Source organism: Lepidochelys olivacea, assembly GCF_965140295.1.
Source record: "Lepidochelys olivacea isolate rLepOli2 genome assembly, chromosome: 1".
In the NCBI taxonomy this organism is placed as follows: domain Eukaryota; kingdom Metazoa; phylum Chordata; order Testudines; family Cheloniidae; genus Lepidochelys; species Lepidochelys olivacea.
The window spans coordinates 49,767,115-49,793,504 of record NC_140411.1 but is presented as its reverse complement, the minus strand read 5'-3'; the positions used below and the strand labels follow the sequence as shown (position 1 = coordinate 49,793,504).

General features: G+C 39.6%; 1 protein-coding gene and 1 long non-coding RNA gene across 2 annotated transcripts in view; one reads left to right on the top strand and one right to left on the bottom strand.

Moving 5' to 3' along the window:
- The window catches only part of BRCA2 (BRCA2 DNA repair associated), a 97,033-nt gene that overhangs the window by 44,234 nt on the left and 26,409 nt on the right, over window positions 1-26,390 (bottom strand). The window contains exons 10-16 of the mRNA XM_084617686.1: window positions 21,651-22,865; window positions 14,734-19,944; window positions 12,630-12,722; window positions 10,489-10,558; window positions 9,574-10,016; window positions 7,518-7,738; window positions 182-369 (exon numbers count right to left, since the gene is read on the bottom strand). Coding sequence (XP_084473812.1) covers window positions 182-369; window positions 7,518-7,738; window positions 9,574-10,016; window positions 10,489-10,558; window positions 12,630-12,722; window positions 14,734-19,944; window positions 21,651-22,865 — 7,441 coding nt within the window. The remainder of the gene's footprint in view (window positions 1-181; window positions 370-7,517; window positions 7,739-9,573; window positions 10,017-10,488; window positions 10,559-12,629; window positions 12,723-14,733; window positions 19,945-21,650; window positions 22,866-26,390) is intronic.
- On the top strand, window positions 306-4,787 carry LOC311514950. The gene is made up of 3 exons (XR_014709994.1): window positions 306-383; window positions 3,268-3,354; window positions 4,058-4,787. It is a non-coding gene; the product is annotated as an uncharacterized lncRNA (long non-coding RNA).

The following is a 26,390-nucleotide window of genomic DNA, read 5'->3' as shown; positions in this document are numbered from 1 at the left end:
AACCATGGCCACTGGGAGCTGCGAGTGGCCGTACTTGCGGACGCTCAGGTAAACAAAGTGTCTCGCAACCTGCCAGGGACTTACCCTGAACAAGTAGCCAACCAAGTTTGGGAACCCCTGTCATAGGGTAATAACATGTAGTAATTTAGGAATAATTTTTTCTTCAAACTCATAATCAAACCTGTAAAATTCTTCTTTCCCTGCCTTTCCCTCATCAGTAGGTATAAGCCATCCTCCATCAGCAAGCTGTATTCCATGTCCAGCCAGTAAATACTCCTTACTGAAAAAATCCTGGATGAGAAACTGGAAAGATTCTGCATTTACGCTGTTAACTTTTATGCAGTGCTTTGAAACACCATACATGTGCAGCTGTAAATGATCAGGTGAGAGACAGCAAAGTAAGAAAAACTATCCAATACAACAAGCATTTCAGCAACCAGACAATTCTTCTTGTTAAATACAGAGCTATTGTAAAACATCTCCTTTAAATGTGTGCAGTTCTCATCTGCCAGGGAAAACTAATATGTAATCCAAGCAGAGAGGAGGAACTCCTAACAATATTAATTGGAAGTTGAAGCTAGACAAATTCAAATTAGAAATAAGATGCAAATATTTCACAGTGAAGGTAATTAACTATTGAAGAGGAGATTACTCACCTGTGCAAAAACTGACCGTCTTCAAGATTAGTGTCCCTGTGGGTGCTCCACTGTAGGTGTCAGTGTGCCCCTGAGCCATTGTTTGGAGATTTTTACAGCAGTACCCGTATCGGCCGCACAGGCGTGGAGCCTGCCTCACATACCAGTCTTGTCTTAAAAGTGCGCATGCGCGGCCGAACTCCTCAGATCCTTCTCTACAATGGAGGCCACCCAGCTCCAAAGTAGAGGGGAGGTGGGTGGGGAGTGGAGACCCACAGGGACACTCATCTTGAAGAACGTCAGTTACTGCACAAGTGAGTAACCTCCTCTTCTTCTTCGAGAGGTGTCCCTGTGGGTGTTCCACTGTAAGTGACTGAAAAGCAGTATCTCTCAAGGAGGTAGGGACTTCGAATCTGGAAGGAATGCAATAGATAGAACAGCTCTGCCCACACGCGTATTGGTGATGGGTCCCTGTGTAAGAGCATAATGTTTTGCAAACGTATTTTCAAAAGCTCAAATGGCAGTTCCGGAAATGTCCTTAAAGGGGGACGTTCTGTAGACAGGCCACTGAGGCCGCCATGGATCTGGTGGAGTGAGTCGTGATAAAGTTAGGAGGGGTCACGTTCTGTAGTTGATAACAGAGACAAATGCAACTCGAGATCCAGTTGGAAAGTCAGTGGTTAGAGATAAATGAGCCCTTAGGGAGTTCTGCAATGGGGACGAATAGCTTGTCGGAACGCATAAAGGTTTTAGTCCTGTCAAAGTAGAAGGACAAAGCTCTGTGCATGCCCAAAGTGTGCATCATAGATTCAAAGGAATTCGCATGTGGTTTTGGGAAAGGTAGGGAGATGGATAGGCTCATTGACATGGAAAGATGAGTGCACCTTTGGGGAATTTTGGGGAGTAAGCGTAGGGTGACTTTGTCCTTAAAAATATGGTGCATGGCAAATCTGCCATGAGTGCTGCAATTTCTCCTGAGAGTCTCACATAGGCAAATCGCTACCAGAAATGCAGTTTTCATAGAGAGATGTAGAAGGGAACATGTGGCTAAGGGTTCAAATGGTTTTGGGTTAGGCATGTTAAGACTAAGGGGAGGTCCCAAGATGGATTAGGCGGTTTGATGTGTGGGTATAAGGTTTGGGGTCCTTAAGGAATCACTTAGTAATGGGATGAGCAAAGATAGTCCTATCGTCGATGGCATCATAGAACATTGTAATTGCGGCCAAGTGGAGTTTGATGGGACTCAGGGAGAGTCCAGATAATTTAATCTCTAATAGATAGTCGAGGATTAGCGGGAGAGGCACGGAAAAAAGGAGCAGTGTTTGTGACAGCCCACCAGTGTGTAAATCTTGTTCAGTTATAAAGGCAGGTGGTGCATGTAGAATTTGTTGTGCTACGAAGGAGTACATTTGAATCTGCCCCGAGCAAGTTCGCTTGGCATGAGAGAACCATGAAGGAGCCAAACCTTGAAGTGTAACATGGTTAAACTGGAGTGGAGTAGTAGACCCTGTTGTTGGGACAAGAGATTCGGGCGGAGGGTAGCGGGATGGATGCAGAAAGTGACATCTTGGTAAGGAAAGGGTATCATGCCTGTCTGGGACATGTGGGGCTATCATTATGACCCTGGCTTGGTGTGTTCGTATTTTTATCAATAATTTGTGTATGAGTGGCATCAGGGAAATGCATACATTAGGTCGGTGTTCCATGGGAACACGAACGCATCCCTCGAGGAGTGTTTGCCTAGTCCTGCTCTGGAACAAAATCTTGGGTATTTCTTGTTTGCTGCAGTTGCAAAAAGCTCTGTGGTTGGGTATCCCCATGTGTGGAATATGTCTAGTACTATATCCTCATTTAGTTCCCATTCGTGGTCTATGGGAAATCTTCTGCGGAAGTCGTCGCGGTGGTATTGAGAGAGCCAGGTAAGTATGCAGCTGATATTCAGACATTGTGTCTGAGACACCAGTTCCATCATTTCATTGCTTCTGTACAAAGGGAGTGGGATCACGCCCCCACCCCCCTTTGCCTGTTTACATAGAAGATGTAGGCAATGTTGTCGGTCATTATCCTGACATGTCGGTTTTGTATGAAAGGAGACATTGGAGACAGGCATTGCATATCGTTCAGAGTTCTAGACGTTGATGTGAAGGGACGTCTCGGCCGGAGACAAAAGACCCTGGGTAGTGTATTGGGACATGTGTACTCCCTATACCATAAGGGATGCATCTGTAGTTAAGACAACCGATGGGATGTCCTGTAGAAAGGGGACCTGTAGCAAAGGTTGTGAGGCAATGTCCACCGATGGAGAGAGTCCTAGACTCTGGGAGGTATGTATAAAAGTTTGTTCAGACCATGGACATTCGGGCTGTAGACAGTGGAATCCAGCTTTGGAAACACCTCATGAAGAGGCGAGTGTTCCTGACTACAAAACTGCAAGAGGCCATGGGGCCTTGGAGTTGTAGGCAAGCTCGTGCAGCCACTTGTGGACTGTTGCACAGCTTGGGAACGAAAAGGTTGATAGTGTTATAAAGGTGGAGTGGGAGAGATGCTATTCTTTTGCATGAGTCGAAATGTGCTGCTATGAACTCCAGTTGTTGGGTGGGAGTGAGTGAAAATTTTCTTTGCTCATTCGCAGGCCAAGAGCATGGAAACATTGGACTGTCCATTGTGTGGACTGAATGGCTTCTTGGAGGGTCCAGGCTTTGAAAAGGCAGTTGTCGAGGTAAGTAAAAATTATGATTCTCTGCCTTCTGAGATGAGCTGCTATGACTGTGAGGAGTTTGGAAAAGACACAAGGTGCAGTCGAGAGGCCGAAAGGTAGGACCCTGTACTGGTAGTGTTGTGAGCCCAGAACGAAGAGAATAAAACCTCTGTGGGCAGGATGTATGGTCACAGGAACATAAGCATCCTGCAGGTCGAGGGCTGAAAATCCAATCTCCGTGCTCCAGTGCTGAAATTATGGTTGCAAGTCACCATTTTTTAAAAAAATTTTATTTAACGAATTTATTGAGGCATCTGAGGTCGAGAATGGGTCGCCATCCCCCAGTTTTCTTTTGTTTTAAAAAGTACTGGGAGTAGAACCCTTTTCCTCTGTGTTGGTCAGGCGCTGGTTGTACTGCTCCTAATTGGAGGAGGTGATGCACCTCTTGGTGGAGCAGTTGTATGTGAGAGGGGTCCCCGAAAAGGGACTGGGGGGGGGGGAAATGAGCACGAAGTAGGGATGATGTTTTCTATACTGTTGCTCACATCTTCAAATTTGCTATCAGTGGGAGGGGGTTGACATGGAGCCGATGAATTGGTGTGGCAACATTGATATCTTGGTCACGGACATTGTTGTTCATATGGTCTATGACTTTGTTGAGCATACATTGGGTAGCATGGATGTTGATAAGGTTGGTATCTATATTGTCTCTTCCTATTTGCAGGGGTTTGGATACCAAGAGACCATAATGTCGCTCTTGAGTCCTTCATGGAGTGAAGCACATCATTGGTGTTACTGGCAAATAGTTTTTCACCACCAAAAAGGAGATCTTCTATGGTATTCTGAACCTTGCAAGGAAAAGATGATGATGAAAGCCATGAAGCTCGACACATCACGACTGCTGTAGCAGTGGACCTCGCAGCTGTGTTAGCAACATCAAGCGCAGTTTGTAGTGCAATACGGGAGATGATTTGTCCATCAGAGACTATAGCTTTAAACTGTTTGTTTGTTTTTTCCCCACCTCTGGAATGTCATAAATAAAGTCCATGAGTTTCTCATAATTTTTGTGGTCATATTTTGCCAGAATGGCCGCATAATTAGATATCCAGAATTGTAATGTGGACGAAGCATACACTTTACTACGAAGCAGGTCCAGCCTTTTACTGTCTTTATCAGTTGGGGTAGACCTGGGAACTGGGTTAGCTACCTCTACTACCAATGTCTTTGGCGCTGGGTGAGTAAAAAGGAACTCAGACCCTTTGGAAGGAATAAAATATTTCCAGTAAGCTCGCTTACAGGTAGGTCTGCTAGTAGCCGGAGTCTGCCATATGGTTTTGGCAGGATCCATAATGGCTGGATTTATAGGTAAGGCAATCTTGGATGTGGAGGAAGGTTGCAGGATGTCAGTCAACTCATGCTGGTTTTCAGAAAACTTCCTCCAGATTAATCCTCAATTCACTGGCGACTCTTTTGAAGAGATCTTGAAATTTTAAGAAATCATCCGACAGTGTTGGTGGGGAGGCAGTATGGCCTCATCCTGTGTGGATACAGGCTCCACAAGGGTTGGCGAAGCATGTGTAGTGTGTTCATCAAAGTGTGGAGTAAGAGCTTGTTGTCTCTCATTCATAGCCGTATGCACTGGTGTATGCAAGGTGGCATTGCTCCTATTTTTGGCATCTTGGCGATCATAGTGGAATCGCTTATATGGTGCTCATGGACCCCATATTGCCGCTGACAGGGGAAAAGGCATAGGTGGTGCCATCCATGGGTTTATATACCAGGGCGGGAGGTCTTTGATGAACGAAGACCTAGATTTTCTGTGACCAGTGCTGATTTGGCTCTGTGACTGGGAGAACTGGTATGGTGAAAAGTCTCCCTGCACTATGGCTTCCTCATCACTAGAAAAGTGAGATACAGCCAGAGTCACGTGTCTGGACCACACATGAATGTCCGGAGAAAAACAGGTGTCAAGTAGAGGTAACTGTAGGTTAGGTGACACCTGTAGGTCCAGTGAATGAATGAACTGCAGTGCCAGGGAGCCTGTGTGAGAGAAATCCTCTGTTAGGAGCACCTGTGGTGATGGAGGGTCATTCGGCACCGACGTTCTCTGCACCATAGCGCTCAATGCATGCGCTGAGGTCGGTTGTGCTGGGAAGGTAAGCACAGCCCGGGTCTGTTCAAGCAAGGTCCTCTGTGCTGGCACCGTGTCCATTGCGGTGCCAGACGGTGCCATGAGAGAGGCAGGCAACTTGAAGCCTGAAGCCTCGGCACTGGGAGCTTGTGCTGTCACCGCAGCCAGAGGCAGGATTAGCGCAATGCCAGGGGAACCGGCACATCAAAGGTGCTGAGTGGAGAAAAGGTCTGCACAAAAGAAATAGACCTGCTCAGCAACCCTTTTGCTTGCAACGTTTCCCTTTTGGGTGAGGGAGGCAGGCGTCGTCTTTTTTTTTTTGTCCTTTTTGGAGGCGGGAGGGCTGCGGTTCACTGAGGAGCCCATACCTGGGTCAGAAGCAGGTCAGAGTGACTTCTGCCCAAGAATAATTTTCAGGCGGAGTTCTCTATCTTTATGTGCCTTGGATTTTAATTTGGAACAATGGGCACATTTTTGAGGAACTCCCCCAGGCATTTTATACACTGGGAGTGACCATCCGACATAGGGATGGCGTCCCTGCATATAGAGCACCGTTTAAATCCTGGGGAGCCGGACATATTAACGTCGGCTGGAGGCTGAGAGGAACAAAAAAAAATTTTTTTTTTTTAAAGGGATGAACTTATCTAGTAACTAGAGTGCTAAAGTAAGGGGGAAAAGGATGTAGAATGGGTAAGAGAAAAAGTTTTAACGAGTCTGCTGTAGGTCCGACTCTGGCAGGGGGATGGTAGAGAAGGAACTGAGAAGTTCAGCCGCGCATGCACACTATTAAGACAAGATTGGTATATGAGGCAGGCTCCGCATATGTGAGGCCAACATGGATACTGCTGTAAAAATCTCTGAACAACGGCGCAGGGGCGTACTGACACCTACTGTGGAGCACCCACAGGGACATCTCTCAAAGAAGAAACAATGTTACCAAAGATTGAAGTGGAATCTCCACCACTGTCAATTTAAAAAGAAAGCTTGCAAGTTTTTCTAAAAGATATGCTCTGGGTCAAACAGGAATTAACTCAGGGAAGCCTTAGGGCCTATATTATACAGGAAGTCAAACTAGATTTTCACCATAGTCCCTTCTGTCTTTATAATCTATTAATCTAAAATTTTCCCTTATCAAACATTTCTCAACAAAATTTGCATAAACAGCACGAGATCCTCAGTCAGCAGTAAAAGATTTTACATGGATATTTTTGTATTGTCGAATTGAACCCTTTTGTCCTAAGTTTACAAAGAAGATGAATATAAACACCAACGAGTAAAATATTTAAAACAAAACCAATTGCCTACACAAGACCCAAAACATCATTTAAAAGATTATTTTTCTCTATTATAATGGCAAGCTTGTCATTTTACCTAGAGGGAAAAAAAGGTGGAATAAGAAGGTGGAATAAAACTTGAACCCCAATTTGCTACATTCATGCCTAAGAGACCATACATGTCACCTATTAGCTATTACCAGGCTTTTCAGTTAATCATTTCTAAAGCTATCAATTCTCTAGTAAAGCCAAATCTTTTATACACACTGTGGGCTATGAGGAAAGTCTCAGGTTTCTCAGAGTGATATCACCCATATTAATTACAAAAACCAAAAACCACCACAGCCAATAAGAACAGTGGGATGACTATGAGATGCTGCTACTTTCCTGTGAACAAGAGGCTTCTGAAACCAACTTGGCTCCAAGGTAACAGAAAAGAGGAAAAATCACTAGTAGGATCTCAGCAGAAATCAGAACATGTTATATAAAAGGCTGAAATTTCATTTTAGGATTAACTATTGTGGGTTAAGAGCCATCTCACTAGGGGATTTACAACCCCTCACTTCACCTTTGTAATTTGCTCTACTCTTATTTTGTAATATAATTTTTGAAGGGCCACAGAGGTACAAAAGTTTCTTAAAACTAAAATGACTGCATGTACTAGTTAATTTTTTTTATTGTAATTACAACCTTAGTGAATGTACTGCTGTAATATTTGGCTATAAAATCCAAGAAGATACATATTTCACTTAAATTCACATATTCAAAATTAGCTAAACCTTGTGAAGAATACAGTGAAGATCCACCTGTTCAATGGAATAAGTACTAGGAGATTTTTCTTCTACAGCAGCTTTCAGGGAGATCCTTTTTGTTGCAGATGTTTTCATGAGATAAAGACTGCCTGGCTGTGGGTGAATATTTTGCCTTTTTTTCTTCCTAATTCTCATCTCTTGCAGATTTCTGGCACAGTGAAGGTTTGCAATCATTTCCATCAAATCTGCTAGGAAAAAAACCACCACACATCAAATCCTGTTTCAATTGTGTGTTAATTTAGGATATGAACTCAATTCAGTAAAAGCAAGTGGGTAACAAGCATGATTTTTTTTTAGCTCACATAATTTTTAGAATTTGCCATAGAGCAAACATACAGAATCAAAACGATTTAAGAAGCATCATTCATTGAAAACATTTTAAAATGTTTAGTTCAATGAGTGCATTTCAAACAAAGTTAAACACTCTTATTCTAGAATCTAAGTTTGTTTTTGTTGAAAACATTAAATAAATAGAAAGTAGTCAATCATTTCTGAATCTATAATCTTGAGATTGTAAAAAGTGACCTTTTCCTTGTAAACAATGGGCCTAACTCTGCAAACACTTATAGATGGGTATAAATTTATGCACATAATCACAGTAACTCCTCACTTAAAGTCATCCCAGTTAACGCTGTTTCGTTGTTACGTTTCTGTTCAATTAGGGAACATGCTTGTTTAAAGTCGCACAATGCTCCCTTATAACATTGTTTGGCAGCCGCCTGCTTTGTCCACTGCTTGCAGGAAGACCAGCCCGTTGCAGCTAGCTGGTGGGGGCTTGGAATTAGGGTGGACCGGCAGCCTCCCATCAGCTCCCCACTCCCCTAAGTTCCCTGTGTGGCAGCCGCCCAGCTGGCTACCAATTGCTGGCAGTTCAGCTGTCCCTCCCCTCGCTGCCATGTGCTGCTCCTGCCCTCTGCCTTGGAGCTGCTCCCCGGAGCCTCCAGCTTACTATGCAGAGAGGACGGGGAAGAGGGAGGCTAATGTCAGGGTGTCCCCCTCCCCTCTACTCCTGCCCCCCCCCCCGCTTACCCCTTCTCCAAATAGAGCAGGATGGGGACATGACGGCTCAGGACAGAGAGAGCTTGCTGGCCACAGCTGCGGTCTCAACTTGCTGATCTACTTAAAAAGGCAATGTACTTAGAGTGGTGTCAGCGTACTTAAAGGGGCAATGTGCATCTCTCTCTCTCTCCCACACACAGGGTGTGTGTCTCTGTCTGCCATGCGGTCTCCCCTCCCTCCATTTGTGCTGCCTTATAGAGTGTGAGGCTACATTAACAACGTGTTAACCCTTGAGGGCTCAGCCAAATGCTAGTTCATATAATTTAGCAGTAAGGCATTCCCTGGGAAATATCCCACCCTCTTATTTCACCACCTCAACCAAGCTTCACAATCATCATTGCTGTGTACAGTATTAAATTGTTTGTTTAAAACAGCCACTGTTAAAACTTACACTGTGTGTGTGTGTGTGTGTGTGTGTGTGTAAAGGTAATCCCAACTCCCACTGAAAGCTGAGTACCTAATTCACTTATGCCTCTTGGAAAATGCTGGCAATGAGTGTTTGACAGGATTGGACCTAAATTTTAAAAACATTAGCCAACAAAATAAATGTACGTACGTACGTATGTATAAATAAATAAAACATACTACAAGTGACCATTCTATACAGCACCTAGAATGCTGTATGTTAAACAAAAATGTATAACCAAATGTTAAATGAAATTCAAATAGCTGTCACACAACTTATTTTCCAAGAACCAGTGTCCAAAGGTATATCAAGTCCTTGACTCACTTTCAAAATTTACATATAAATGCAAATACAGCATTATGAATATCACAGACCAAAATCAATCAAATATTGAAAAAAGATTTTTACTTTTAAATTTTTAAATTTCTAATGTTCCTACATCTAGGTTTAAAAATAAAAGCAATAAACTCTCAATAATATGCAAAAACCTTCAAGGTTATATTCAAACAATTACTGCTCACAACAGATATATGTTCAAAAATGTTTGCTTGAAAATACCTGAATCACCATCTCCATTATCTCCTAAATTACACACTGTAACTTGATTGGTGCAATCTTTCTCCTCTAACTGATAATCTTCAGACTCTCCAGTATTTGGTTGAATTGTGACATCTTTTAGTTCTTTATCTCTATTCATATTTTTGTTAATCAATGAGTCAAGTCTTTTGCTGCCATGCTGCTCATTTGTGGAAACATTTGTCTTAACTTTGAAAGGTGGCACAAAAGTTTTGGCAGTTTTGCTCAATACCGGCAGATTTCTTCTTTTCTCACTTTCTTCAGCAGAAATCTTATTAAATGGAGTAAAAAAGCCTGATGTACCACTTAAAGACTGTCTTAACACATGATGCTGAAAAATGTCAGATTTAGATTTAAATTCTTTAAAACCCTGGTCTGGTATAGTAAGATTAGGATTCTTGACTTCTTGTCGTTCTTTAGTAGCACTGTATAGAGGAAAATATTGAACAACATATAATTGAGCTTGGCTATCAGTAAATTTTCATACAAAACCTAACAAAGTCTGTCATTCCTTATAATTTTTTCTTTAATAGTCTCCCATTTAGTAAACAACTTTCAATTACATTCACATAAAATAATTCTTAGAACTAGCTAATGCTTTATTACTTCAAAGAAATCAGGTTACCTAATACAACATTTCATATCTATGGAAAAATAAAATCTGAACACATATGTAGAATTTCCATGGAATATTGCAGCAGTTTTATAGTAAGGCAAAAATTTAGATGATGTTTCAGTATAATTTGAATTAAAATTGATTAGCATTTTTTTTAGAAAATTGTGTAGCAAATTACTATAGTAAGATTAAATCAATCCAGAAGAACATATTCACCCCATATTCTGTTAAGCAATTCTTTAGAAATAAATCTGAAATTATACTACACATTTTTTTCTTACCTGAAAGGAACACAAGTTTCAGGTTTTAAAGGAATATGGTACATAAACTTTCTTCTGTCTTTCACTGTGCCTAAAAAATAATGAAAACATAGTATGTTTCAATGGCACATGTGATATTTCTGGAAGATTGTGTGTGTGTGTGTGTGTGTGTATACCAACCCACAATGTATACACACACACATATACAAATAATACACACAAGTCTACAGAGTCAATAAACAGGTTTTTTTTTCCTTTTTTATTTTTTAAGGAAATGAACTGATTTCATATAAAATTCTCTTTGTCTTAAGAGACCAATATTTAGGTCTCCTTGGTTACCATTAGTGAGTGAAAAGTAAGTTTTGCTGTGCTGACAAGTGAGCTCAGATATGCTTCCCAGATCCAAAACCTGAACAGCTACTATTATTGTGAGAGCAGTTCGTGTTATTAGAACTCCCTTGCCTGCCTAACAGAGCTGCTAGAAACCAGCAGCAAAGCCTCTTTTGGCACAGATCTGTGGGCAGGTCTACACCACAACCGGGATTGACGTTCTGAGATCCATTTAGCAGGTCTAGTAAAGACCCGCCAAATCGACTGCAGACCACTCTCCAATCGACCGCCGTACTCTACCCCCAACGAGAAAAGTAAGGTAAGTCAACAGGAGATTTTCTCCCATCGACCCCGCGGTAACTAATTACGCAGCTGGAGTTGCATAGCATAGGTTGACTTACTGCGGTAGCGTAGACATAGCCTGTGTCTCTTCACCTGCCTGCTTCTAGAAACCCTCTGGCCCACAGGCATTCTTTCTGACCAGAAATGTTAAGCCCTGCTATATTTCAGATTAGCTCAGTAGTAGACAGCTTAGACTTTTCACATCTCAGTACTTCAGACACGTGTGAATATAGCTTACAGTAATTATTTTTTGTCTTTTCGTCAATTTTATAGCTGTTCTAGCTCAAACTAATGGTGCCAAAGAAATCCTAATACATCCTTTTTAACATCTACATGAAGCCATTGGGTGAGAAGCAAAGTGGGGGAGACCACAATCTCACATCAGCATTATGCAGATGATCCCTGGCTTCGCTTCCAGTGCAGAAGGCATAACCAGTATCCTCTCCCAAATATCAGTGTGTGGCTGGCTGCAATCAGTACCTGGATTAAAGATAACTGGCAGAAACTCAACCAAGGCAAGATGGAAGAGATGCTTGTAGAATGTGTAAAATGCTTCCAAGAGCTATCTACTGCTATCCAATCACCCTCTATTAAAGGAGTCTGCTTCCAGGTGATTAGTTGGTCGGTACATTATGGGCCTTTTTACACTCCTCACTGATTCTTAAGTCTCAAGTAACTGCCACTCTAAAGAATGCCACCTATTAAATTCTACAAAATTGTCTGATGACAATTTTGTCACTGTGATACATGCTTTTTATGACCTTCAGAGTGAATCACTGCAACTTTGTATATCTAGATAGGATGACAGTCCTTAAAAAAGATCAATTAGCTTAATTAGTTTGCAGCCTCCCGCCTTACCAACACCAGGTGCCAAGAGCATATGAACCCCAGTGCTCTGGTCACTACACTGACTCCCCACAAAATACCAGGTCAGGGTAAAATTCTTGGTCCCAGTCTTCAAGGCCCTCCATAAAAATGTTTCAAGGTATCTAAAAGAGCATCTCTTTGGGATGTTAAGATCTCTCTGCAGCTATATTCCTCAAAGACTCTTCGGTGTTAATATGTTTTAACTCAGACCTCCAAATTTTTATGCAGAAATAATATACTAGTTTACATAAAAATGCACCTATTGGTAAGGTATCCTCATCTTACTGAGGTTGCAGTTTGAAATTTTGAGTTACTGGATGCATGCACTGCGGATGATTGTATGTTGGAAGTGATAGAGTTTTTTTTTTTATAGAGGTGAGCTGTGAATATACTTCAGTATTCTATTTGTGTGGTAAGGCATCTGATTTCAGGTTAGCACAGATGTTAATATTGCTTAAATGGCGATTTCCTTGATTTTTCATGAGTGTGTTGATGGGAAAAGCGTTTAAGCAATCTTAATTCATTAACTTCTTTGTTTTGGTTTATTCAAAAAAGAAGAACTATAAATGGCACTTGATATGACAATTTACTATATCGTATATGAACAAGAAAAATAAAATTACCATCTGGAGTGCTTTTTGAAGCTTTCAAAGATTTGTGGGGATTCTCTGTTCTGTCAAATTCAGGTAATAGTCGTCTTTTAATTGGAGGTTCTCCTGAAAAATAAATTACATACACCAATTTTGAAAAAGAATTTTCTCTTAAGCTCAAAAAAAGAAGAGTACTTGTGGCACCTTAAGCTCAGTATCTCTCCCACTATAATATAGTAGCTGAACTTCTACATTTAGCATTTAAAGAGTTGCGTCAAACTAAAATTAGAAACTTTACAGACCACACTTTCTGAATTTAAATGTCTTTTCCCACAATTTGGCTTCTGTTTAGTAATCAAAGCAAAGAGAAGGATATCAAATAGGAATGCATTTTGTCTACGGTTCCGTTATACACATATATCATGCCTGTTTCAAACACCTTGATTATTTGAAATATTGTTATACTATGTAAAGTGTTTTGGAAAAAATCACTGACAAAACTGAACATGATAAATAATTTTAAGTTTGAATATAAAGTAAAGAGAGAAATTTTTTCAAAAATCTTTAAGGAGAATATTCCAAGTCTGACTGACACTATTATCTTAGGCACTATTATACATCCTTATTACCATAGTATTAGCAATTCACAAGGTGAAGAGATATGTTTCCTTAAACCCTCCCAATTAAAAACCAAGGTCAATTTTATAAGAAACTGATGACTATCCAAACACTTAATTAAAAGACATTTAAACAAAAAGTGTTTATTTACCTTGCTTTTGCATATCTATAAAGCAGCTTTCCTACAGGGCTAGTGATGTCAGAGCAACCTACACTCTGTACTAATGCAGGGAAATAGCTTGTGTAAGTGGAAAGATTAGGCTGTTTTATCAGCTTTGGGGCTGTCTGTTTAGGGGGTTATAGCCCTTCTCAGAACTACACTAAATATTATCAAAACATTCTTGTCAAATCTGTTTAAATGGTTAAAGTCTTTTCCAGAAGTAATGGATCCCGATGATTTAATTTGCAAACTTTTTTCCTGTCTGGCTCTATTATGTAGCATTGTTGGGAGTGCTTCTAAAACTTCACACAATAGACAGTTTGTTGGAGACTTCTTTGTAGACAATATGCTTGATTCACTCCATGGTAATATCTATGGGGAGCATAAGCTACTATAGACCTTGGAGGAAGTTCTTGCTCAGAAGAGGGAGGCGGGGGATTAGTATGCCACAAAGTTGTCTGTGTGGCACAAGGTGCCTGCAACCTCCCTTGCACAGCCAGGATGGCAAGAAATCCACAGGAAATGCTAAAAGTAGCTTTGGAGAGGGTGTGACTAAACGCTGGCAGCAACAGCACTTTAACATGACTTGTGTAGTCACGGCAGAGCGCTGGGAGAGAGCTCTCCCAGCATTCTAAAAAAACCCCACCTCCACAAGAAGCGTGGCTCCCAGCACTGGCATACTGTTTACACTGGTGCTTTACAGCACTGAAACTTGCTGTGCTCAGGGGGGTGTTTGACCGTAAATTGCCAGTGTAGACAAGCCCTTAGGCAGGTAGAGATGTCCTAATTCAGACATCCATGTAGGGAGCACTTCTACCCGTGGAATCCCTATGAAATCCTGTCACAACTGAAAGCTATTCTCCACTGATGAGACACTAAATAATGAAGGTGGAAACACTACCTGTCCTTTTCTGGGACTGAATACCCTTTAGACGCAGCTAATTAGATTTGCAGAGAGAGAGAGATACCATTAGCACTTGCCTGCTCCCAGGAGGAAGGAGCTACTGTTCTGGCCCCCTATGCTGAAAAGTGAGAGTCTGCCATAGCTTTCAGGTGGCAGCAGTAGCTTTCATAAATATCAGCAAAAAAAATCTGCAGCTTTAGAATTATGCTAATTATTAAAGTACGGTTTGTGCTTCATAACAAGAGTCCTGCTCGTGCGCCATCTGAAATCAATAGATAAGTTATCACCAATGTCAAAGAGAGTTTTGACATTGAAATCAAGGAGAGCAGGTTCAACCCTTAGATTACTTAAAATCAGCTTAAACAAGTTATACTGCAAAGTGCTCTAAACTATTTAGAAATGCAAAATTAAATGCCCTTACTGGAATTAAAAAAAAAAAAAAAAAAGACACCTACCAAGTGAGGTTTTCTCTTCCATGTGTCTTTTCCCAATTCTCATGTTTAATGGACAGTTTTTATCAATCTTTCTACAAAAAAAGAGGGTTTTTTTTGTATTATTTTCTACTTTAGAATTAGAGAGTTTATCATCTTCCATAAAAGCTTTGGCACTTTCTACTGCTTCTGTTTCCAAGTATTTTTCTGAACTTTGGGAGCATGTAAGATGATAAACATCCAGCTTTGTTTTAGTTGGAGCACTGCACGAAACTGCTTCAGCTTCCATTTCCATCCTATTTAGACCGTGATGCTCTTTTTCGAAAAGCTGAGTCTCCTCTGAAGGTGTAAAACTGTTTAACAGAGTTAGGTGCTCATCTTTCTCACTGTGAGGTGCACATGCAGGTATTTTAATATTGTAAACGTTTCGTAAAGGCTTCATTTCAACAGGACAGCTGTTTGTTAAGTCAAGTTCTTCATTATGAGTTTCCTGGATTTGGGATTTTAAAGAGGCTTCATCTACTGCTTTGGTTGCATCAACATAATTAAAAGAAGATTTTAGGGCTGTAACAGGATCTTGTCTTAAACTAAGTTGATCTGCAAAGCAGTATTTGCTGTTGGCAGTGTCATCGAACACCTGCTTCACTTTCAGAAAAGCATTTTCAGAAACTAGCACTTGCTTTCCACTTGCTGAGCTGAATCTGAAAGTAGCATTTGAAATCAGTTCAGGGATTGGAAATCTTTTTTCTTGTAATATTGCTATCTCAGATTTCCTAAGTGCTGAAGTACTTCCTGTTCCAACAAACTTTTCTACTTGGTCCCCAACTGAAGATGCATCATAATCACATTTCAGCTCTGATACACATTGTTGATCTGACCAATTATTATTTTCAATTTCAGAAAAGAGACTTCTAGCTTTCTTCAATGAATCTTCCGATAACTGTACAGGTTTACCACTTGCTGTGCTAAAAAATCCATAATTACCTGTAGAAAAGTCTGACTGATGATTTAGTTTTTTAGGAAATTTACATAGGCCAGAAAATGTGTCATTCACCTGAAAGCATGATGTCTGAGGACTTGGCTCAGACCCAATATCTACAGATTTATTTCTACTGTACTGTAGTGCTTGTCCATCGTCATAGCTGTTCTCATTTGCATTGGGAAAATGGCATGTAGATGAATTATAGGTCTCATTCTTGTCTATATTTGAAGAGTTAGCAGAAGTGGGGCACTTAGCACTGTCCAAGGTCTGAGAGCAATTTGCTGCAATTTCATTTTGATTAGTTTCTGATTTAGTTTCAGTGTTCTGTTTCCTAGATTTATCAGAGTTTTCTGGAAACATTTGTCGGACTCTCTTTAGTGCATCATAGGAAACAGTGACTGTTTTACCTCTTGCTGTACTGAATGGAACTAGTCCATCCTTAGAAAACTTTGAACTGGAGCCTGCCACTTCAGTGGCTGAGATTTTCAAAACATTCTTGGCATCCAGAAATTTTAAATCACAGTTTTGATTCACATAACTCTCATTTTGAAAATCTTCTTCAGAACTAACTAAGTTGTTTTTGTCTGCAGTGAGACTTACGAGTGGCTGATCTTGAGAAACACTATCCATATTTTCTGGGAAGCAGTTTACATCATGACTTGAATCATTTGAATGTTGAAAGTCAGACCCTTTACTATCATCTTTTAAATGAAAAGAGCAATGTTCTTCCCTGTGAGTTAAGTAAAGAGAATCATTTTTTATTTTGTCCTCCTTTACAGTTAAAATATTTTTCATATTCATGTAGATGGGATGTTCTGCAAGAATATCGGATACTTCTTTTAAATGCAAATCTGTAGTAATCTGGTCAATAGCAGAAACAATTAATGTACTTTCTGAGCCATCTTTTTTTTTGGGTGAATTTTCCAGATCTCCCTCTGCAAATAGCTTTCTTGCCTCAAATAAAGATGCCTCACTTAGAGATTTTTTTTTGTCATTTCCAGTATAAAATCCTAAATCTGACTTTCCTATGGCCACACAAACAGGCTTTTTTGAAAATGAAGTTTCTGAGTGTTCTTCAGGTTCTTTGTCCAAATTAGCAGATAAATGTACCTCTACTGAAAGTTTTTTCACAGTTTCAACATCCACAGGTTGTTTAATTAGACTATCATCTAATATCTTTTTAGGTAGATTATCAAGTTCTTTAGAAACAAAGTTACCTGTAAGGTTAAGCATTTCTTGATAACATTTGGGAGTAATTTCTGCAAATAACTCACAATTTTTGATAATGTCTTTGTTATATTTCTTTTTTTTTAAAGCCTGAATCTTGGAGTCCTCAAAATTACCAATATTATGCTTATTTTCTAGGAAAACATTTTCTTCTGCAAAAATTTGTTTTGCTTTAGTCAAAGATTCATTAGTAATTATAACTCTCTTGCCACTAGCGGTATGGAAACTCGTCATATTGTTCTGTTTTATATTTTTTATTTCAAAATCTGTGTCTTGGATGGAGATTTGTTGATGGTCAGAGCCTATTTTGGATTTGTTTTGGTTTACATTAATGGTTTTTTTTACAGAAGTAGCACCTCTGCCTTTCTTGTTTACACTATTTCTCATTTGCTTATTGGAATTTGATGAAATATTATCCAGCTCTTTTTCTGTGCATGTTTCAAACAAATGGAGTTTATCCAATGATGCTAGGGATACTGATATATTACTGCGAGATGCAATTTGAAAATCATCTAGATTTTTTACCTTTTGTTCATTTTTATTAGGATCCAGTTCTGTTTCATCTGAAATATTTAAAGTTAATATTTCTTCAGTTTTAGACACTTCGCTCAAACATGTTAGGTCTGACAAACCTTCTTGTAAACTATACTGAGTGTCACACTCATTTTTTTTTGTTGAGATGTTCAGAGTCTGATTGTGGTTTTCACTAGATGACAGACCATTTTCCATCTTATATCTAGAATATTTAATAGCTTTTAAATTATTAATTTTTGTACTACTAGAAATAAAATCATTTTCACCAAAATTTTTTGTACTTTCCCCCTGATTTTCTTTATGTATTTGCACAAATGTATTAATATTTTCTTCATTATTTTTCAGTGTATTTTGGTATTCAACATTTGCATCTTTTAAACTTTCTCCACAATAGTTGTCTTTTTCTGGCAAACATCTGGAAACATTCCTTCTAGAAGTCATGTGTTTATTAGAATAACCACTTCTGGGATTCATCTCAGTGGGTTTAAACATCTCACCATCATCATCCAGGTTACTGAACAATTTTGCAGCTCTCATCAAAACCTCATTAGAAATATTAATTTTTTTGCCTCCAGCTGAACTAAACCCTCCAAAATTAGAAAAACTGTCATGTGTAGATACTGAAAAACTTGGGACAAGAAGTGTCTTATTTGCATTTCTGCATAAGTTAGTAGAGGTAAACTCTTCACAGTTATTTTTCTGGAAAATATCTCTCTCTTCTTTTACATTACCCATCACTGTAGACTCTTCATTTGTGGTGTGCTTACTAGATTTATCATTTACTCTTTGGGCTTCAGTTTCAAAAGAGTCATCAAAATCAGCATCTTGCCACATATCAGAAATATTCTTCAAGTTAGTTGTTTCATTTGTATCTACACATCCAGACAGTTCAGAGCTATTATTTTGCACTATATTACTTTGCTTTCTAAACTGTGTAAATTCAAACTGACTATTTGTTTCTTCCAGTATGTTAGAAAGTTCAGTAATTTCAGCTTCTTGGCTTGCTGTCAAAGTTCTGTTTAGTTGAGGTTGTCGATTTATAGGCAAGTTTTGAAGAGATGAATCAATGCTTTCAGGCAGGATACCTTGTGCATTCTTAGGTTCAACAAGACTTGCCTGTGAATCAAAACCATGGGAATCGTTAGTGTCCAATTTATTATCCACAACTGGAGAAATCTTAACATTTTCCTTTGTAATTTGATTTGAAATGTTTTTGACCTCTTCTCTGGAAAAGTCTTCAAGGCACTCAGCTTCCATATCTTTGAACAACATTTTGCCTTTTGTAATGCTATTTTCAGAGAGTTTTATCTGCTTATTAGAAGCAGTTTGGAAGCCACCAAAGCTTTCATTTAAGCCATGGCCATTAAAACTTGCATGTCCTGACCATTTCTCTTTGTCTTCTGGGTTTTCTTTTGACATGATGTCTAAACATAAAGGTTTTTTTGAATATAAATCTTTATCTGATGCAATATGTTTGGAACTAAGTTTGATCACCTTCTCTATGCAATACTTATCTTCTACATTAGGCTCTGGTTCTTGTGTAACAAAGCCTGAGACTATTTGTTCAGGTCTGACTTGTAATACAAGCTCTGGCAAGGTAGATTTTTCAGAAATTACAACTTGTAATGAACCACAGTCTTTGTGATCAAACGGTTTTTTGCCACTTTCTAGAGTTACAGTGTTTTTGTTAGCAGCTGTCTGAAGCTTATTTTCTTCCTTTTCAATTGACTTGGTTTCTTGATCAGCAGCTATAACTTTTGAAAATGGAACTACATCTGTTTTTCTCTCTCTGTTTAACACAGTGCTAGAATTTTTATATGGCTGAATCGCCATAGGTGGCAGAGTTACAGCTTCGCATTCATCTATTGGCAAATGGCCTGTAACACCATCTTCATCTCCTGATGTTTTTTTATTGCAACAAACACTATTGTTCTTACTTATGTCAAGGTTAATTTCACTCAAAGTATCACTGAAGTGACAATTTTTCATAGATACTGGCTCTTGTTTCATTTCAACCAACTGTTCATTATCACTAGACGGCTCTCCAGGTTGATCCTTAAAGATCTGAAGTATAACAGTGTCATTATTTGGATTAACGTTCCTATGCATATCCATCTCGTCTTTCTTTAGGCACTTAACCACATGTTTAATCCTACCAAAGTCCATTTCGGAATGCTTTGTTGTTAGGAGGCAAGCTGTGGCTATAACTTTAGGCTTTACACTCAAAACATTTCTACTGTTTGAAGAAACCACTAAATATTCTTTTGGAGTATTGGACGTTTCTGAGCAATCTAATGATGAAGCAGGCTGATGTTCCCTGCTATTATTTCTTAAAACGTCTTTCAAGTCTTGATGTATCATTCTGTTATTGAAAGAACTATTAGGTGAGTTATCTACTCTATCTGCTCTTGTGGCATATTTGCTCAATAGCATGGAATTTTCCTCAGTATCTGACCGCAAATACTTTCTCTCAGAAGAAGAAACCAAAAGATCTATAAGGAAATGAAAAACATTGTAAAATAGTTAGACATGTCAATAAATAGAAGACACAAAGCAGTTCTCACTTATTCAAATAAACTGAAGTTAATTAACTTAGCCCTTAAATACAACTTTGGCCCCAATTATGTAAACATTTGTGTACATGCTTAATTATATAACCACGAGTAGTCCCACTGATTTCAAGTATGTGTTTGCAGGATCAGGGCCTTATATACTTTAATCGTGGTCTGACAATTGACTTTACCATGAACAGAAATCAGTAGCCTTCAGTTCAAATACCATGAGTTGTGATCACAAATCAAGTAATGCTTTTGTTAAAATAGAGGAATAGGTGTCCCCCTTGTGAAGTCACAGCACATGGATTCTGCGGTAAGAGCATCACGAGGCGGGATTCACAGCTTTTGAAAAGAAATTATGTATATCACAACAGGTGTATAATTTACATTAACCCTGGCAGATTTTTTTTTAAAAAGTGTTTTAGTGCTCCTGAAAGGTACCAGATGGAAAAGTCTAGAGGAGGGGTGGGCAAACCTTTTGGCCCGAGGGCCACATCAAGGTTGCTAAACTGTATGGAGGGCTAAGTAAAGAAGGCTGTGCCTCCCCAAACAGCCTGGCCCCCGCCCCCTATCCATCCTCTCTCACTTCCCCCTGACTGCCCCCCTCAGAACCCCCCGACCCATCCAATCCCCCCTGCTCCTTCTCCCCTGACTGCCCCCTTCCGGGACCCCTACCTCTGACTGCCCCCCCGGGACCCCACCCCCTATCCAACCGCCCCATCCCTGTCCCCTAACTGTCCTGCCCCCTGTCCACACCCCCACCCCCTAACAGGCCCCCCGGGACTCCCACACCCTGTTCCCAGTGCCCTGACCGCCCCCCCAGAACCTCCACCTCATCCAACCCCCCCATTCCCCACCCCCTGCCCACCCTGCCCCCCCAAACCTCCGCCCCATCCAACCGCCCCCTGCTCCTTGTCCCCTGACCATCCCCTCCTGGGACCCCCTGCCCCTAACCACCTCCCCAGGACCCCACCCCCTATCCAACCCTGCTCCCTGTCCCCTGACTGCCCCCGGGACCCCCTGCCCCTTATCCAACAACCCCGCTTCCTGCCCCCTTACCAGCCGGAGCCAGCCACGGTCCTTGGCAGGAGTTTGCAGCCATGCTGCCCAGAGTGCGGGCAGCAGGGCGGGCAGCACAGCAAGCTGAGGCTGCGGGGGAGGGAGGACAGCAGGGGAGGGGCCAGGGGCTAGCCTCCCCAGCTGAGAGCTCAAGGGCCAGGCAGGATGTTTGCCCACCTCTGGTCTAGAGATTCAAGCCCTCCAGCTACACATAAAGGATGCAACGGTAGTACAATGTTCCCCATACTGTTCATGAACCCTGACCTAGAGACACTCTCTCTAGAATACTCCATGCCCATTCAGTCACCTCTGGTGACACTGCAAAAAAAGTTGTCAGCTCTGACCATTTATTTGAGCTGGAAACTTTTCTTCTAGAAACTAAACTGAGACCAATGCATTTCACATAAGCTAACCAGACTGTTTTCATATGGTAATATCTTTCTGTCACTATCAGACCCCATTATCAATCTCATGAATTACACTTCCCTTCAGAACGATACTTGTTCATCTGAATTGTGAAGGGGAAGCAAGAGGTAAGTTTAATTAAAAAAACTTCAACTAATGAAAATAATTAAAAGCCATACCTTGATCATCATTATTGGCTGTATCAGGACCTTTAAAGGTACATGATTCAAATTCTGAATGAGATGATGCAGAATGAGTAGAAGAACATGTTTTTATTTCTTTCTGGACGTTTCCCTCTTGATACGGGGAAGCATTGTTTACTGTATAAATAAATCTTTTTGGTCTCTTTTTCAAGCTGGATAACACACTCATGCTTTCCAAGCCAGATCTCATAGGGGTGTTTTCATTACTTGTTGACCATTTTGTGCCATCAGGATTATTTGGAATTGAAGCATTACATATAACAGGGTGAGAGGTAACATTAGTTATGGAAGATTTAGAATGTTCCTTTAAATGTTTATGAAAGCAACTGTTATTGACTTCTGGGTATTCTGTAAAGTTTGTATTTTCCATTAAGAAGGAACTACAGTCTAAAAAGTTCACTTCAGAAACCTTTTCAGCTGCACATGCTTTCACTAAAGTTGGATCCTGAACACTCAGAGAGACAGAATGCATTAGAGAGGTTTCAGAGGTTGAGTACTTTTCATAAGTTTTTGTTTCATTCTCTATGTGTTCTGACCAATTGATATTCAACAGCTTTTCTGCTTTTATTAGACTTGAAGTATTCAGTAAAGATGTTTCAAAAGTACTGAAGTTAGCATGTTCCTTAGTCATAAGTGCTAATTTGCCTTCAGATCTTTTCTTGCTACAGAAACTGGATGGTGAACAAGTGTCTCGGGTGGATATTTTTTCCAGTTGTGTTACATCTAGACCAGATAAGTTCAGCTGAGACCATTCAGACGTTAAAGAAGATGGTATATCCTCCCTTGTAAATTTTCTATTTTCTGAGGGCTTCTGTATTCTATTATTTGGTATGTTAGATGTAAACAGCTCACACCTAGGAGAATCCAATTCTCTTTCACACCTTAAGCAAGCATCTTTAAAATTCCCCATCACTTCACTAGTCTCTTGAAGTAAAACAGTAGACATTTTATCAAAGTGTGTTTTCTTAGTCCAGTTGGTTGTTTTCACTTCTTGTAGACATTTGCCACTAGTACGACATACAGAAAGAACATGTTCCCCTGCATCTGGCATATCTATGGTCATTTCATGCATCTCTCCATCTTGCAGGGCATTTTGTGCCATTTTGTTCCCACCTGACTTAATGGAAATGTGAAATCTATCTTCCAAGCTATTCATCTCACCAAATGAGCCATCTAACATCTTCTCCAGCTCTGTAAATTGTTAAAAAACAGGATTATTGAAAATATCACCTTAGAAATACTACTCTATTTCTATCTTGTAGTCTGCAAACTGTATTTACTCCTGCTGTTTCCCTCTCATTACTGACCCTTTGTGTCAGTTTGGAGCTATAGTGGGTGTCCACAGCAGGAGCGTTCTCCAGTGACCAGCTTTTGATGCTATGGATAGGAGAGAGGAGACATGGGACATCGGTGCAGATATCTCTTGCCTCCTATGGACTGCAGTGGACTAACAAATTTTGAGGATGGAACTCCAGGCTTCTACCAGTGGGAGGGAAAGTGTGAATGTCCCGTGGACAGAAAAATTAGTAGAAAACTCCACAAGTTAAATTTCTGTTTTTGTCTCCTATGCAAGTTATACCATGCAGGGGACAATGAAGGACCTACAATTAAATTCAATGTTTTACATTTTTCCCTTTCTTTGGATCTATTGTTTGTAGTTAATGGAACAATAATTTAATGGGAAAAATATAATCTATCATGATCATTCTCCATGCACAATATCACAGCATTAAAAAAAAGATTAGGAAGACAACCATGGGTTCTTCATTTTATAACTATTTAGGAAGTTTTAAAAAGGTTACAAATCACTGCCCTATAAATATTAGAAAAACAATCTTTACAACAATGCACTTATCTTTTTGTTTAGAGAAACATTACAGAATAATATAGTCAACTGTCTCTATTGGCAGGGATATTACCATTACCATATTAAAGAGTGAGCTTCTTTACCTCATCCACCACATTTGTTTCTGGGGATTTTATTAAATAAAGTGAAAATACAGATTCTACTCATACTTAGCAAACTAGGTGTGTCTATCAAACATGAATATTAAAAATTGGAGAGATGTTGATTTTTGCAAGTGAACATACAAATAAATGTTAACCAAATATCTATCTATCTATATACCTGTCCTTTATTTTGCTGGGTAACTTATGCTTTTTTCCATAACAACCACTTATATATTTTAACCATTCCACTTTCAGAGTTATTAGTAGTCTAGCAGCTACTTGCAGAGGAGATTAATTTTTCATTTATTTGACCATCATTTCCATTAGGAGGTCCCAAGAGAATTAACAAGGAATCATTTTACAATAAATATCCAACAATTTGTAATATTTGATTACGACTGACATCCCAATACTTTGATGACGAGACACGTCCATATAAAAAGTGCATAAAATTACCTCTTTGACCACAATTTCTCCAACATGTATCTCCATTCAGTTTATATTTATTTATTTAACAATTAAAGTGTCTTAAAGTCTTTTTTTTTATTATTCCAGACTGAGGTTCCATGTCCTCTTACTCATATCAAAGCCCATTCCCCCGGGGTAACTGTCTATACAAATCCTGTAGCCATGGTGTCATATATGGATATTAGGAAAGTTGCCTGCAAAGACTGATATCAATTAGGAAACAAACGAACAAAAAACCTAATCAACCAAAAGCCATCACTTCTATTAAAGTTAACTTTCTCCATAAAACGAAAGTTTTTTTTTACTAGAAAGTTGCGAAACAGAACGCCTAATCTGAAGGTACTGATACCGGGGAGAGTGAGGCAATTAAAACTGATTTTGATTTCTAAAAAGTTCTTTAAAAAGTTCCTTTGGTGAACAACTGGCCAACTGTATGTACTCCATAGCTCTCCCAAGCACTGAAAACTCTGATTTGTAATTTGGGTTAAAATCTGGATTATTTACAATGGGTGTCATGGGTGAAGGAAAAGATCTTTTTTCTAATTCTATCCCAAACCCAGAGAGTAGCATTTGCTAAGGAATATGTATAAATTTCTGGAGGGCATGGTTTTTTAAGAATTAATCTATGGTAGCCTAGTAATATTTACATGGTCACCATTTTCTTGTTCAGTTACGACCTCGTGCTTGGCTGGATTAGATTACTCCCAATCCATTATTTCTTTGAGGTGGCTGGCTTCTCCCTTCTCCTCTTCAGGCAGAGGAGGGAACTGAATCCAGGCCTCCCACATACCAATTGAGTGACTGAACCACTGGGCTAAAAGTCAGACGGAAGACAACATCACCACCACATTCTCCTCTTCCCTCCCGAAAGTTTGTGAATGGCATCTAAGTGGGAAGTGGGGTCGGGGGGAGGAGCTTAAATTATTTAGTAAATTCATGTCAAATTCACAAATAGTTTCAGGTCAACTGAACTGCATTTTTTGGCAAATAAACTATTTGTCCAAAATGTTTCACCCAACTCTAACCCACCCAATTAAACCAAATTTCATAGTATCTTTATGTTAACATAATTACTGTTCATTCTTTATGACTCCCAATAAATATCTTCTGGTTAATATTCAGGTTACTCAGGTATCTGGGTCCTCTTGTTCAGCATCACTTCTGCCATAGACAGAACATTCTCTAGAGTCTTCTGTCTTTATTTTTCCTACCCTCCTTTTCTTGGGTTTCACCATCTCGGATGATTTTTTCAGCAGCTTATCATTAGTTTCTACCTCTGGAGTATGTTCTTGGGTGCCTGAGATTTGGATCTCTATCCCAAGTGACTGGAGTGTACTTTTTCCTTGTTTAGAGTCACTCACTGTGTACTACTGATTTTGGAAACTGAATGAGAATGAAAATGGGAATCCCCATCCATAGTGGATATTTGATCTCCTGAGTGCTGCTGTAATTTTCCCCAGCTCTCTCTTTCTTTTAAAAGTTAAGGTGCAAAGGTCTAGGGAAAATGGCATCTTGTGATCTTGTAGTATAAGCTTTTCTTTGCATTTTCTTTTTTGAAACTTTTTATTATGGCACAGTTACTCTAAAACATTAACATACAACATTGTATGTTACTTATGCAGGATCAGGTTAATATTCAAAGAACATGACTTCAGATTCTAGCTTGCTGGTGGGAGAGCCCTTCTCCTCTGAGTATGCTAAAAAGGGTGACCAAATTTCTAAATGCCCTTCCTCTTTTTGGTGTTTCCTCTTGTGGAAGTGTTTTCATTACAAGGACAGTCCATATTTTGCTAAACCACAGTTCTATAGAATTCAGACTTTTCCAATAATGTGCAATACCAAGTCCTAGAGCTAACAACAACAAATATAATGTGTATTCTGTTTAAAATGTAGATCTTTTACTGAAGCATTAAGTAAGCAGGTCAGGGGACCACAGGAAGCTGGCATTTTGTCACAAGATGAAGCTTTTTAATAATTTCCTCACAAAAGCATCTAGTTCCTGGACACGACTACCATGCATGCAAATATGTTCCCTTTTCTCCCTCACCCCGAACAGAGTGCCTGCCCCGTAGAAAAAAAAATTATGGATCTTAACTAGATTACAATACCATCTATACTGTAATTTATGATATTTTTCTTTATGTGCTACACAAATTGAAGATATGTATCCTCTTTCCCATACAGAGACCCACTCAGACAGATCAATTTCTTTGTCAAAGTCCCTTAGCCATCTTTTCATCTCAGCTGTTCTCTGAACAGCTTTTTAAACCAAAGTTGTATATATCTTAGAAATAAACC